Source organism: Gouania willdenowi, chromosome 8 (assembly GCF_900634775.1).
Source record: "Gouania willdenowi chromosome 8, fGouWil2.1, whole genome shotgun sequence".
Classification (NCBI taxonomy): domain Eukaryota; kingdom Metazoa; phylum Chordata; class Actinopteri; order Blenniiformes; family Gobiesocidae; genus Gouania; species Gouania willdenowi.
This window is the reverse complement of record NC_041051.1, coordinates 567893-584237: the sequence shown is the minus strand read 5'-3', so window position 1 is coordinate 584237 and position 16345 is coordinate 567893. Positions and strand designations below refer to the sequence as shown.

The following is a 16345-nucleotide window of genomic DNA, read 5'->3' as shown; positions in this document are numbered from 1 at the left end:
AGAGCGGGGGCCAGGGAGCCCAGGCAACCCCCCATGGCCAAGTAGCCCCCCAAACGCACCTAAGACCCCAAGCTGAGAGACAGCCACCACCCCCCACACACACACCCTAGAAAGCACCAAGGAGCGAGGACCCTGCGCACCCCACCACCGACCCCAACCCCGAGGCCCCCGCTTAGATTATTCTAAACCACCACCAGAGGTTTGAACGAACCTTGCCCACAGCAAAAGCTTAAGATGCAAGAACAGCATGCCTGAAAGTGGAGTGAAAAATACACCAAACAACAACAAAAAAACCCTGTTCCTAGTCTGAAACCGGCTGCAATCAACCCAGAAGGGGTTGTAGATTGGACGATAGGAGCCATACTGTTAAAATAAACAGAACTCAACAGTGGCACTCCTGCCACATGAACTTTGTTCCTGCCAAACACAGAACGCCTCCAGGTCCAACCGGACAACACCTTCAAGGTACGGAAAACAGAGATCCGCAGACCTGACACCACCAACTTACAGACAAACTTCCTCAAACTAACAACATACACACACTACACCTACAATCCACAACATCTACGTTTGTTCGTTTACCCTGTACGTCATCCCTCTTTGTCTTTTATTATGAGCTCTTTGATTTTTAGGATATTTTTTGTATTTGACCTTTTTATACAGTATTTAGGTTAGTTTAAAATAGAGATTCACTTTATTACATATAATCCTCACTTTTATTAGCTTAGAAATGCATTTCAACATGATTTAATCACCACATTGTTCTTGTTATTTTATTATGAAAAATAAAAAGTTAAATGGCAATCTCTGACTCCTCTGATTTATTAAAGCTGTATTTTAAGGTGTGGATGTTGCTGTACAAATCTATTTCCCTGGTTTCAAATTAATGGGTTTAGTCTAAAAACTGAGACATATTTCTCCTGTCAAAAAGGAGTGGCACCCCAGCAAAATTTTAAGTGATATCAATAATCATAATTAATATTCTCATTCATGTAACCCATTAGTAATAACTCCTCTTCTAACATCTGTGTTGCTGTCAGTTGCTTCCTCCAGCACAACAACAAATCCTCTGTTATGGTGTGGGTTTTTATTACACTGAGCACTTTGGTATGCCAACTTATAATTAATTAATTAATTAATTAATTAAATTGGGCTTTGACCTTTATTGGTCATATGTGTTGTTACATATATGAAATTTGTCCTCCGAAATTAAATTTGAACCGGCATCTCTCCAATTACAAGCCCAGTGTCCTTAACCACGAGGCCACCTCTCCATCCTATATCATGTCATGCTAACAGTGCTAGCTGGTTTACTGAAGTAGCATTCACAAAGCGGGATGAATGTTGGCAATATTCGGCACATTCTCGCTGAAAAAACTTAAGCGTCTTATCAACGTGATTGGGGTGTAACGTCTTAAATTGACGCTCCTTTCCTCCGGTGGGGTCCGACCCAGGTCTCGCCTCACGCTCTAATGGAGCATATGTCACGCCCCTGGGCGTGACTTTGGTCCTCCTGTGTTCCCCACTCCCTTTTCTTCCCTGCTTGTGTGATTGGTGGAGTCTGCTGGAGCTACTCACCTGTTGGCCATCTGCAATCAAGCTGCTGCAGTGAAAGACCCAGCTCTCCAGACAGACTCTGCCAGATTGTTCCGTCAGCTTGATGGTGATTTTGGCAGTCGGCTACTAAGTGACTTACTACACTTACCTGTTTCTGATAACCTGAAACTTACCTTCATCTCCTGTGCTCCTAGTGCCTGTGTGGGGAGGACTCTGAGGACCTGAGACCTGCATTGCTTGAACTGAGAAAATAAATTGTCAACTTTAACTCCTGTCTTGTGTCTGTTTTGGGTACTAAACTACTAAACCCTAACAGCATACACTCACACACGAGAGCGCCACTGCCCCCTACAGTAGTGTCCCCCCTGGCATCGCACCACGCCCCCCACTAAGAAGGACTGCTTTACTCCCATATTCATACCGGTTTAATGTGAAAACAGCGTGACAGTACCTTGTGTTGTGAAGTACCTAGTACATGTCTCTGTTAAATATGCAGTTTCAAAATTAATGGACTCTTTCAGCGCAATTATAACAACAAGTGGAGTAGAATGAATGAAATAAAACTGTGGAAATAATTAATTTTACACCAAATAAACCTTCGACCATCACGTCACTTCAACGTTTGCGTCGTTCAGACTTCGTGTGGTGGTCATTTTCAATTAAAAGGAACATATAATAATCCACTTTTGCAGTCTTTTTGAACATGTATGAGGTAACGAGTGTCCACCGTCACACAAAATGTGAAATAAACCCATCCAGTCCTTTGTTTGTGATCTGTATAAGTCTTACAACACAGAGAAAAGTGCTCCATTTCAAATTTCCTGAGTTTGTGATAGCACAAATGTCTGAAACAGCCCCCTCCAGAAAGTGCCTTCTGCTGGTGCTGTGCCTCCATAGTGAACCTACACTGTAGTATATGCACTATTTGTTCATGTGGAGGTGTGCACCGCTCTTGTGGTTTCCAGCGCATCTTGTGGCTTGGCGCATTGGCGCGGTGCATTCAATGTGTAACCTGCCATTCTAGTGAAAAGGAATATATATATATTATACTTTTTTGTAATAAATGTAAAGATACAAACACAAAATGTGTTATGTGCATTTAACCCCTCCCTGAAGAGCAGTAAGCAGCAACGGTGTAGCACCCAGGGATGAGACACATTTTTAGTATCCATTAATACCGCCTTTGACATGATCTGACATGTTTGTGACACAATGCAACGCAGCAGTTGGACAAAACAAATGATTATCACCTTAAATCCACTATTCAGAATCAGAATCAGAAAAGTTTATTTTGCCGAATACAGTTTTAAAAAAAATACAGGGAATTTGACTTGGTAGTCTGTGCGTGGAACAAAAAAACCAAAACACAAGCCAGCAGCAATAATAATTAAAGCTGCGAGTGGCGTCGTAGGGTCCAAAGTAGTAAATATGAGACTTTTTGAACTTTGTATATGAACATTAATAATGAGCGGTTTTCTATTATGGCGTGCACCATCTGAAAATGCAAAGCATGATGGGTAATTGTCACATTGATTCTTGTTTAAGGCTGGACAGTCATCACGTGTATGAGGCTGTTTGAATGTTGTATATGAGATTTATAGCATTTTTGCTATTATGGCGCCAGTCGAAAAAACCCAGTATGAAAAGGAAAACCAGTTAAAAATCACACGACTAATCTTCTTTCTGCTAGAGCTGTTAGCGTCGGACACCACTAAAAGCGGTGCTCTCTGAGAATGCAAGGCATTATGGTAATTTTGACATTGACTCTTGTTTAGGGATGGACAGTTATCATGTGTATCAAATAGGAAGCAGTTTGAAATATTGCATTTGAGAGTTATATGCATTTTCCTATTATGACGTGCTAAATGGCACCAGTCGTGCCGCAACCAAACGTTACAGATACGCAAATTCTTTTGATGATTTTTAATCTTCAGTGGGTCCTAAGTGTTCTGGCCGAGTTTGAAGTCAAGCCCCTCGGACTAGTTTCCAAAGTGAAATGCCATTTTTTGACCAAAGATGGCTGACTTCTTGTTTGGTTTTGGGCGTGGTCATGAATGAAGTTTTTTCTCATCTTGGGGTCAATAATATATGACCTGCCTGTCGTACGGTTCCATCGCATTTCTGGCGTCTATAATGCGCGCCATGCGCACATATTTTTTGCGATTTTTTCAAGGTGGGTGCACATTTTGGTGAGACTTTGGGCATCCTAAGGGGCAAAACCGAAAAGGAATAATAATAATAATAATAATAATATTAATAATAATAATAATAATAATAATAATTAAAGCCGCGAGCGGCGTCATAGGGTCCGATGAAGCGGCCGGGGGCGGTAACCCACGGTCACGTATACCACTGTTGGGGATTTGGGAATTGGCCTGGAGTTGTAAGCGTTTTCGTATAACGGCGTAGTTATGGCGAAGGATTTTCCTGTGTCATGATAGGCCCCTCCCACTTTTCACAGCCTGCTCTATTTGCCATAGCAATGTGCTTCCATCTAATAAGATTCATCCTACAGTGTTTTGAAGTCAACATGACATATCGTCTGTCCGCTACAGCTGCTCGTGTAGGACGACCACAGAAGCGGCGCCCTCTGAGAACGCAAGGCATTGTGGGTAAATTGGTTATCATTTGTTGTTTAGCTCTGGACAGTGATCGTGTGTATCAAATATGAAGCACTTTGAACTTTGCACTCTAGAGTTATAAGCGTTTTCGTATAACGGCGTAGTTATGGCGAGGGATTTTTGTGTGTGATTATAGGCCCCTCCCACTGGCCATGATGGGTAATTTGGTCATCGAGCGTTGTTTATGGATGGACAATCATCGTGTGTATCAAATATGAAGCACTTTGAACTTTGCATTGAAGCGTTATAAGCATTTTCCTATTATAGCGTGCTAATGGCGAAGGATTCTCCCGTGTCATTATAGGCCCCTCCCACTGATCACAGCCTGTTTTTTCTTCCATAGCAATTTGCTACCCTCTGTGTAGGTTCATCCTACAGTGTTTTGAAGTCAACACGACATATCGTCTGTCCGCTACAGCTGCTCGTGTTGGACGACCACAGAAGCGGCGCCCTCTGAGAACGCAAGGCATTATGGGTAAATTGGTTCTCGAGTTTTGTTTATGGCTGTACGGTCATCATGTGTATCAAATATGAAGCAGTTTGAACTTTGCATTCTACAGTTATAAGCTTTTTCCTAGAACGGCGTCCTGTAAATGCTAACCGTGTACATGACCTTAAATGACACCGGTCGAAAACACAAGGCATGATGGGAAATGTTTCAAAGCAGTCATGACCAAGCTTGGGCACATGTCCTTTGTGTGAAATTTGAAGCTGATCGAAGTTTGTGTGTCAGAGTTATGGAGATTTGGAATTTTTTGCGTGCTAACGAAAATTAGCATTGCATTTTTGTGGCGGCGCCACGACCAAACCGTGACAGATACAAAAATTCTTTCGATAACTTTTCATCTTCAATGGGTCCTATGTGGTGTTGCCAAGTTTTAAGCGAATCGGATGAATCCCCTCAGACTAGATAGCCCATTTTTCAATCAATCAATCAATCAATCTTTATTTGTATAGCGCCAAATCATAACCAATGGTATCTCAAGGCACTTTACAGTAGAGCAGTCTTAAGGACGGACTCTTCATTTTATGGATACACACATATGCATATATACGTATATACACATACATATGTATCCCACACCCAACATGAATTCATCATGGCGGCAAGGAAAACCTTCTGTTAAGCAGCAGGAACCTTGTGTGGATCCCATTCCTATGATGAACAGCCATCCACGTTATGCTGTGTTGGGTGTGTGCAGAGGAAAGGGTGGAGACAGAGCCGCTGAGTCTCTGTAACTCCACACTGAGGATCCCACGGACCTGCAAGACAAAAGCCAGAAGGAGTACAGGAGCAAACACACAAGGGAAGAAGCAGACATAGAGGGAGTGTTAGAGAGAGGAATGGGACCCTCTCCGGTCCCTCTCTAACCTAAATGACCTCTCTCTTAACGCCCTCTCCAACCTCTCTCCAACCGAGCATGCCAGACCCCCCCCCCCGGCAGTCTATGCCTATTGCATCTTAATTATGAGCTATGAGCTGGTTCCTAACTAAAAGCTTTATCAAAGAGGAATGTTTTGAGCCTAACCTTAAAGGTAGAGAGGGTGTCTGCCCCCCGAACCGTGGTTGGTAGATGGTTCCAGAGAAGTGGGGCCTGATAACTGAAAGCTCTTCCTCCTATACTACTTTTAGAGATGAATGGAACAACGAGTAGTCCAGCATTTTGAGAGCGTAGTGTTCTGGGGGGATTGTATGGCACTACAAGCTCCTTGAGATAGACTGGTGCCTGTCCATTTAGGGCTTTATAAGTGAGAAGAAGAATCTTGAATTCTATTCTATATTTTATGGGAAGCCAATGCAGAGAGGCTAATACAGGAGTAATGTGATCTCTTCTCCTAGTTTTAGTCAGTACACGTGCTGCAGCATTTTGAACCAGCTGAAGTGTCTTAAGCGACTTGCTCGGGCAGCCTGCTAAAAGAGAATTACAATAATCCAGTCTAGAGGTAACAAAAGCATGGACTAGTTTTTCGGCGTCGCCCTGAGACAGGATAGATCTGATTTTAGCAATGTTACGGAGATGAAAGAAGGCAGTTCTTGAAGTTTGTTTATGTGAGAGTTGAAGGATAAGTCCTGATCAAATAGAACCCCAAGGTTTCTAACAGTTGTGCTTTGTGCCAGAGTAATGCCATCTAGGGCAGTTAGGCTAGCATAGGTTTCTCTAAGGTGTCGCGGGCCCAGTACAATGACCTCAGTCTTGTCTGAGTTGAGAAGAAGAAAATTTTGGTCCATCCAGGCCCTAATGTCCTTTAGACAGGCCTCAAGTTTAGATAGCTGATTTGTCTCACCTGACTTCATTGATACATACAGTTGGGTATCATCAGCATAGCAGTGGAAGTTAACAGAGTATTTTCTCATAACATTACCAAGGGGGATCATATAGATACAGAAGAGGATTGGACCTAGCACAGAGCCCTGAGGAACCCCGTAGCTTACTTTAGTGTACACAGAAGACTTATTATTCACGTGTACAAACTGGTACCTATCAGATAGGTAGGACTTAAACCAGTTTAGGGCAGTCCCTGTGATTCCAAGTAATTTCTCTAATCTCTCTAGTAGAATATAGTGATCTATAGTGTCAAAAGCTGCACTAAGATCTAATAAAACCAGCACTGAGAGTCGTCCTTCATCTGAAGCCCAGAGTAGATCATTAGTTACTTTAACTAAAGGAGTCTCTGTGCTGTGTTGAGCTCTAAAGCCTGACTGGAAGTCCTCGAACAGGCTGTTGTTTTGAAGAAATTCACAGAGCTGAGCTGCCACAACTTTCTCAAGAATCTTTGAAATAAAAGGAAGATTAGATATAGGCCTGTAGTTTGCTAAAGTGCTGGAATCAAGAGTAGGTTTTTTGAGAAGGGGTTTGATTACAGCTACTTTAAAGGACTGTGGCACGTAGCCTATTGATAGGGATATATTTATTGTCTCCAACAAAGATGGGCAGACTAGGGGAACAACTTCTTTAAACAGCTTAGTTGGGATCGGATCTGAAAGGCAGGTCGATGGTTTGGAGGATGAAATAATAGAGTTAAGTTCCTGAAGTCCTATATGTGTGAAACAGTTTAGGTTAGGCCTATTTACATTTAATGGTACAGCAGGCCCAGGTGAAGGCAGGGAGTGGCTAATTTTATCTCTAATCTTGCGAATTTTATCGTTAAAAAATGTCATAAAGTCCTCACAGCTGAGGGCTAGAGGAATCATGGGCTCAATAGAGCTCTGACTTTGTGTTAGCCTGGCTACAGTGCTGAAAAGGTACCTCGGATTATTTTTATTTTCTTCAATTAGTGAGGAATAGTATGTAGATGGACTATGTCGTAAGGCTGTCATGTATTTACTATGGCTTTCTTGCCAAAGTATTCGTGACTCCTCTGTTTTATTGGAGCGCCGCATTCTCTCTAATTTACGGGTTGTTTGTTTGAGTGTGTGAGTTTCAGAGCTAAACCACGGAGCTTTCCTCTGACGTTTAATAGTTTTTTCCCTCAATGGGGCAATTGAGTCCAAGGTGGATTTTAGTAGACTAGCAGAGCTATCGACAAGCAGATCCAGTTGAGAGGGGTTATAATTAATATCATAGTTATTTATTGGATGGTGCACTGAGTTTAAGGCAGCAGGAATGGCCTCTTTAAATTTAGCCACAGCACTGTTGGATAGATTTCTACTTGTAACTATTTTATTGCACAGTGCGAGATCCTCTAGGATAATGTTAAAAGATATTAAAAAGTGATCTGATAGCAGAGGATTTTCAGGGTAGACTTTTAGTTCATTAATATCAAGGCCATATGTTAGAACAAGATCAAGAGTATGATTTAAACGATGAGTAGCTTCATTAATAGTTTGAAAAAAGCCAACTGAGTCTATTAGGGACATAAAGGCTGAGCTCAGGCTATCACTATCTTTGTCCACATGGATATTAAAATCTCCTACTATCAGTATTTTATCAGAACTGAGGACTAAGTTTGATATAAACTCAGAGAATTCTGATAGAAATTCAGAATAAGGGTCTGGAGGACGGTAAATTATCACAAATAAGACTGGCTGGCAGGTTTTTGATTCGATATGAGATAAATTTAGAACCAGGCTTTCAAAGGAAGTGTAACTGGCCTTTGGTTTAGGATAGATTAGGAGAGAGGAATGATAAATAGCTGCTACACCACCTCCACGGCCTATGTCTCGTGGCATATGAGTATTTAAATGACTGGGAGGAGTGGCTTCATTTAAACTAACATATTCATCTTGATACAGCCATGTTTCAGTTAAACAGAATAAATCAAGGTTATTTTCTGAGATAAGGTCATTTACTAGTAGAGATTTGGATCTCAGTGATCTAATATTTAATAGAGCACATCTAATGGTTTTATGTTTTGGTGTTTCTAGATTTGAGATTTTAATTTTTTTCAGATTTTTATAATTGATAGCTCTTTTATTTGATTTTATGTTAAAATCATTGTGAAATATGGGTCGGGGGACAGACACCGTCTCCATAAAATAATATTCATCACCATCACAACAGTTGTCATGGCGATGAACACAGCTATCCTGATAGCAATGGGAGGGAAACTGTCCTAAGGCAAGCGCAGAGGGGCGTGGAGGACTCCCCCTCTGTAACATGGTCTCATTCATGAGATGTCATAAATGTGCCATGTTTTCTGATAGTAGAGATGCTCCCTCCAAAGTAGGATGGATTCCATCTCTTCCTATCAGGTTCGGTTTTCCCCAGAAGGATCTCCAATTATCAATGAAGCCCACCTCGTTTTCTGGACACCACCTCGATAGCCAGCGGTTAAATGATGACATGCTATAGGCTATACATGTCATCACTGGTCAGATTTGGTAAGGGACCAGAGAAAATTACGGAGTCCGACATTGTTTTAGCATAAGCACAAACTGATTCAATGTTCACTTTGGTTGCTTCCGACTGACGACGTCGGGAGTCATTAGTGCCGACATGGAGGACTATCCTATCAAACTTACGGTTACTCTTTGCCAGCAACTTTAGATTTGATTCTATGTCGCCCGCTCTGGCCCCTGGGATGCACCTCACGATGCCCGCTGACTTCGCTAGCTTCACGTTTCTCACTATGGAGTCGCCAATTATCAGAGTTTGTTCCCCGGTGAGTGTGTTGTCCTCACAGAGGGGGGAGAACCTGTTTGAGACGTGAACATGGTGGTGTCCCGAGCGGCTTTTTGACCTTCGACTATGCTTACCACGGACAGTAACCCACTCATTGCTGGCCGGGGGGGAGGCTAAGCTAGAGCTAGCACGGTCCGCACCGGCTAGGTCCTGCTTGCTAGCTTCGGTTTTGGTATCAGGGGTGCGGAACCGCTTCTCCAGATTGTTGATCCTCGCCTCCATATCTAACAGTACGCTACACTTTATGCAACTACCATTGTCCCTAAAGGAGGACGAGGAGTAACTAAACATCTGACACACCGGGCAGGAGAGCGGAGGGGAGGAGAGAGAAGCCATAGGTGCTAAATTTAAGCTAAGCTAAGCTAAGCTAAGGACAAAAGGAAGTTTAAAGGAGATTGTACTGCCTATAAGAGGCGAGATTGCTTTTTACTTAACCTTCGTACGTTTAACTGTACGGTAAAAAAAATTAAAACAAGTGTTTTCAAGGCTAAAATATCAATGACAACAAGTTTGATTAGAGTTAGCAGAACACAGTAGTAGAGCGCTGCAAACAGCGGTAGAGTGTAAACAGGAAATGATCGATACGTCACCACGTCAGCACGTCAGCACGTCACCAGCACGTCCAAGGGTGGAAGGCCTTTGACCCAAGATGGCTGACTTCCTGTTTGGTTTTGGGCGGGGTCACAATGTAACTTTTTGCTCATTCTGGGGCGAAGACTACATGTGGCGATTTTCGTGCAAATCGGTCAGACCTGGCGGTCGTGTGGTTCCATCATTTTTTTTGGCGGCGAAAACGCACGCTACGCCACGCACGCTACGCCACGCTACGCGTGAGTTTTCTGTCCGTTTTTTTTCACGCCACCAAATTATCAAATTTTTCGCCAGGCCTGAGGTGCGTGCAAATTTCGGTGAGTTTTCGGGCATTTTTAGGAAGTCGAATTAGCGATCAAAGGCGGGCGGGGTATAATAATAATAATATGAAATAAAAGCGAAAACAATAGGTTCCTCTGTCCCATTCTGGGACATCGGACCCTAATAATAGGGAAAAGGAGCAGGAACAATTGGTTATATACATATACACAGTGCAGCAGGTAATATTGTCTTTAAGAAGTGGGGGAGGGGGGTTTGTGGGTGACTGGGGCTGTGTTCATGAGGCTGGTGGAAAAGGTAAAGAAGCTGTTTTTGTGTCTGGAGGTTCTGGTCCTGATGGACAAAACCTCCTTCCAGAAGGGAGAGATTGGAACAGTTTATGACCGGGGTGGGAGGGGTCAGCCACAATCTTTCTTGCACGCCTCAGAATCCTGGAGGGGTTCAGGTCCTGGAGGGAGGGCAGATTGCAGCCGATGACCTTCTCTGCAGAGTGGATGATACGCTGCAGTCTGGCCTTGTCCTTGGCCGTAGCTGCAGTGAACTCACAGGGGGAATAGAAGGGTTTGTTGTTGTTAATAAAGGATTCCAGGTGAGGAGAGCAGTGCTGGAGGATCACTGTCACGTCGTTAGACCAGTTTCTGTTCACATAAAAGCAGATTCCTCCACCCTTCGTCTTCCCGCTGAGCTCCACGTCTCGGTCCGCACTGTGAAGTTGGAAACCGGCCAACTGCAATCCGACACCGCTCCACACAGCCACGTTTCCATTAAGCATAGAACAGAGGATGAGGAGAAGTCTCTGTTTCCACCCAACAGCAGCTGGAGTTTGTTCACTTTGTTGCACAGTGAGCGCACGTTGGAGAGGAATATCCCCGGTAACGGTGTACATTTACAATGTACACTGCTGCTTTTACAGCCAGTAACAATGTCTAGTCCAACTCAAGTCATAGGAAAATTGATCAACTTAGTCTTAATATTTAAACACAAATATCACTATCATTAAAATTGTATATTTATGACGATTACAATATGGATATTGAATGTCTGTAGGGGAAATGTCAGTGGAACACAAGTCAAAGTCTGCCGGAGCAGGGCTCCAAAGAACACTTTTGCTGAGAGAAAGGCGCACAGTGCAGAAAGTGATAAATGCTTTTGCTGCAGCAACGTAGTTGCTTTTGACGGACTTATTGACTTTAATTCTTCATACTTTAAAAAATTATTTAGGATTGGTCAGTCACTGAAAATACCGCCCCTTTTATGTGAGCATGCACGCATCTTGATTGGAAATTGTTGGCTTAAGTTAACATGTTGATAACCAGCTTTATAGTACGAACGGTTGGTTTGGTAAAGTCTACTAACTGAACATTGCTCTGAATTTACATATCTGGGCAATCTCTCAAACTGCAATTTTTTTTCTTTCCAAAATTATTGTACTGTCAACAGAAGACCCATTATAGTCTATCATACCGTGAATCAGTTTATTGTTCCACCAATCACCATTATTAAAAAAAAAAAAAAAACATGCTTTAGACACAGGGGTGCACAAGTCCAGTTTTTAAGAGCATGTATCAAACATGTTTTTTAGGTCTCCCTGCTCCAACACACCTCATTCTAATGATTGTGTCATAATATCTTTACAGAAAGCCTGATAATGAGCTACAATGTATAGTCAGGTGTGATAAAGCAGGGTAGCATCTAAAATTAGCTGGATAGGGGCTATTCAGGAACTAGAAACAATTAATTACTTAATTTTTATACAGAGACAGCACACTTGAAATATTGTCCAATTACAAAGAAACTTTATCATACAAATATTTTAAGGTAAAAAAAAAAATTAATTCAATTTAACGTTACGTAAAATATAAAACAACACATATTGGACAAACAAAATACAGTATATGTGTGAATAAACAAATACAAGTTTGTTTAAGACTTCATAATCTTAAACATTTTGCTCATTAGTCTGGAGTCTCCCCCAGACTACTGAAGACCTGTGCACAGGAACTGGGACACCCCCTACAGCATATCTTCAACCTGAGCCTGGGACAGGGGAGGGTTCCCCAGCTGTGGAAGACATCCTGCATCATTCCAGTCCCCAAGAAACCACATCCTGGGGAGCTGAACGACTTCAGGCCGGTCGCCCTGACGTCCCACGTGATGAAGACCATGGAACGGCTGCTGCTCCATCACCTGAGGCCACAGACCCACCACGCTCTCGACCCTCTGCAGTTTGCTTACAGGGAGAAGGTTGGAGTAGAGGATGCCATCATCTTCTTGCTTCACCGTTCTCTTTCTCACCTGGACAGAGGCAGTGGTGCTGTGAGGATTACATTTTTGGACTTCTCCAGCGCCTTTAACACCATCCAGCCTCTGCTCCTCAGGCACAAACTGACAGAGATGGGAGTAGGATCAGACCTGGTGGCATGGATTACAGACTATCTGACTGGCAGACCTCAGTACGTCCAACTGGGGGACTGCAGGTCCGACACTGTTACCAGCAACACTGGAGCACCGCAGGGAACTGTGCTCTCTCCGGTCCTGTTCACCCTGTACACGTCCGACTTCCAGTACAACTCGGAGCTCTGCCACGTGCAGAAGTTCGCGGACGACACAGCCATCGTTGGCTGTATCAAGAGTGGACAGGAGGAGGAATACAGGGAACTGATCCAGGATTTCGTCACGTGGTGCGACTCTAACCACCTGCTCCTCAACGCCACCAAGACCAAGGAGATGGTGGTGGACTTTAGGAGAACCAGGCCACACCTTGAGCCTGTCAACATCAAAGGTGACTGTGTGGAGGTGGTTCACACTTACAAATACCTGGGAGTGCAGCTGGATGACAAACTGGACTGGACTGCCAACACAGAGGCCCTGTGCAGGAAAGGACAGAGCCGTCTGTACTTCCTCAGAAGGCTGGCGTCCTTCAACATCTGCAAGAAGCTGCTACAGATCTTCTACCAGTCTGTAGTAGCGAGCGCCCTCATGTATGCAGTGGTGTGTTGGGGGGGCAGCCTCAAGAAGAAGGACGCTGGACGCCTGAACAAACTGGTGAGGAAGGCAAGTTCTGTTGTTGGCACAGAGCTGGACAGCCTTACATCTGTGGCAGAGAAACGGACTCTGAACAGGCTACTGTCCATCATAGACAATCCACACCATCCACTGCACAGCGCCATCTCCAGGCAGAGGAGCAGCTTCAGTGACAGACTGCTGTCATTGTCCTGCTCCACTGACAGACTGAGGAAATCGTTCCTCCCCCACGCCATGCGGCTCTTTAACAACTCTAGGGGGGGGGGGGCGATAAAATCAACCATAGAACACTGGACTTAATGCTAATCACACCATGCACCCTCTGTCACACACGCACTTTATCACACACACACACACACATCCACAAGTTGGACTCTAAGTATGTACAAACTGACCATTACGCAACTGTATCTTGCACACTGTCATCTGCACAACTGCACTCGAACTGGACTGGCAGACACTATACTGTATTTCGTTTTAATACCATTATATTTTACCTTAGTACTTTTTTTGCACTGTTTTAAATTTTTAAATTTTTACATTATACTTTCCCTGCATGCCCCTGTGTTCCCATACCTGTAAGCTGCTGGAACTGTTAATTTCTCTTGGAGATGAATAAAGTATCTATCTATCTATCTATCTATCTATCTATCTATCATTCAATTCAATTCAATTTTAAATGCACTTTTGTCCCACATTCCTGTTTCTTCTTTGTTTTGTTGTTAATCTTTTAGGTTTTACCTACAGCCAAGTGGTGATATGCAACCCAAAACATAAAATTAACAACACTCACCTCCAATGTGTCCATCCACCAAAGCAGAAAGCACAGAACAGAAGTAGTCAATGCCACAAAGATGAGCATGTACTTTGATAAATGGCCGGTATTCATTGTAAGTGATGGCTGCCTGCATGAGTAGCCCATCAACCGCTCCTAAACAAAGACACATAAACAAAAGGCATGAAACTCCTTCATTGTTTCCCCTTTGTTTTACTAATGACAAGACTTCCTAGTATAGGATCACCTCATTTTTTTCCAATCCAAAGCACATGCAAATGCAATTCCTTTAGGGAATTCAGTTCATAATCTGCTTTTTCCCCTCACCTCTCCTTTTGTTGTTTTCCCATTTTTTTTTTTTTATCTAAATACGGTTGTTTATGTTTAAATACACGTTATTTGTGACTATTCTTCCATGTTCTCTTTGGACTGGATGATACTGAAATTTTTGTAAAGGACTTTGTAGTTTCCACCTCTGATTAGCGTTCTATAAATAAAGATCACTTACTTGCTTACTTATAAAGCACAATGCAGCCAGAAAACTAATAGAGGTGTCCCAGTCCGATATTGATATTAGATATCGGTCCAATATCAGCCAGAAAACGAATATCGGAACAGGAAGGAGAGTCTCAAGGTAAGAAATGGAGAGGGTGGGGAATAGTTGATTATTTTAATGTGAGAGTGAAATGTGAAGTTGGAGTTGTGTTTATTGTGCTTATTGTGTTGTGTAATCAAGCCAGTCTGGTGAAGAGTGTGAATCTTAGGTATAATGGTGGTGCTATGGACAGAGGGAAGGAGTGAGTGGTAATACCTAAAACAGGTATTTGGGATCAATGTGTCTAAAGTTAAGCCCAGTGCGAGTTTTTCCCCACAGCCCAAGACATGCCAGTTCATCGTAGACCAATGTATGTGCAAGAACCGCTACTGCAAACCGAAGCGCTGCCCCGGAACGGAAGATGCAGCCAGACCAGCGGAGAGAGTGGGGGCCAGGGAGCCCCAGGCCAGCCCCAAGCCGAGAGGCAGCCACCGCCCCCCACATACACACCCAAGAAAGCCCCCGCCGCACGCCGGCCCAAAGTGGCCCGCCCCGCCGCAACAGGGAGCGGCCTAGTATTATTAATTATTAATAATTATTAATACTACTAACCCTAACCCTTGCCTGAAGTGGAGGAGTTCAAGTATCTCGGGGTCTTGTTCACAAGTGAAGGTTGGATGGAGCGTGAGATCGATAGACGGATCGGTGCGGCGTCAGCAGTGATACGGTTGATGTATCAGACTGTTGTTTGGAAGAGGGAGCTGAGTCGGGGGGCAAAGCTCTCAATTTACGGATCGATCTACATTCCTACCCTCACCTGAGGTCATAAGATTTGGGTAATGACCGAAAGGACAAGATCGTGGATACAGGCGACCAAAATGAGTTTCCTTTGCAGGGTGGCTGGGCGCACCCTTCGAGATCGGGTGAGAAGCTCAGTCACTTGGGAGGAGCTCGATGTAGAGTCGCTGCTCCTTCACGTCGAAAGGAGCCAGCTGAGGTGGCTCGGGCATTTGTTACAGATGCCTCCTGGTCGGAGGTTTTTCAGGCATGTCCTATTGGGAAGAGGCCTCATGGAAGGCCCAGGACACGCTGGAGGGACTATGTCTCTGAGCTGGCCTGGTGTCGCTTCGGGGTCCCCCCAGAACGGCTGGAGGAGGTGTGAGTGGATCGGGTGGTCTGGGTATCTCTGCTGAAACTGCTGCCTCCAAAACCCGGCCCCGGATAAAGCGGAAGAAAATGGATGGATGGATGGATGGATGGATGGATGGATGGATGGTTTGCTCAGTATTAATGCATGAAATTAGGGGCTTCTAAACCACCCTCGCTTTTATTTTTTTGGAGGGTTGAAAGGCTAATTTTGTTATTTTTTTATTCCTGGCATAGAATTTTGTAATTGCAGATTCTAATCTTTGGAACCATTGCGTTGATGGTTTCAGTGGGATCATAGAGAACAGATATTTTAGTTTATTTTAGGTATGATTTAAATTTTAACTGAGGCTATTCTGCCAAGGAGTGAGATGGTAGTAGTAGTAGTAGTAGTAGTAGTAATAGTAATAGTAGTAGTAGTAATAGTAGTCATAGTAGTAGTAGTAGTAGTAATAGTAATAGTAGTAATAGTAATAGTAGTCATAGTAGTAGTAGTAGTAGTAGTAGTAGTAGTAATAGTAGTAGTAGTAATAGTAGTTATATCAATATCGGTATCATATCGAAATTGAAAAAGTTGTATTAGGACATCCTTAAAAAGTAACAGGGAAAACCTTGTTTAAATTTTCAGTCCTTTTTTTCTGACATCCTGCAACCACCATTTCTAATCCTTTTAAATCACACCCAATATATTCAC

General features: G+C 43.3%; 1 protein-coding gene across 4 annotated transcripts in view; it reads right to left on the bottom strand.

Annotated features, from left to right (window-relative positions):
- LOC114468322 (NXPE family member 3-like) overlaps nt 1–16345 on the bottom strand; it is a 64252-nt gene that overhangs the window by 40048 nt on the left and 7859 nt on the right. For all 4 annotated transcript variants that reach the window (XM_028455152.1, XM_028455149.1, XM_028455150.1 and 1 more), the window contains exon 2: nt 13989–14126. In XM_028455152.1, the coding sequence (XP_028310953.1) occupies nt 13989–14126 (138 nt within the window). The remainder of the gene's footprint in view (nt 1–13988; nt 14127–16345) is intronic.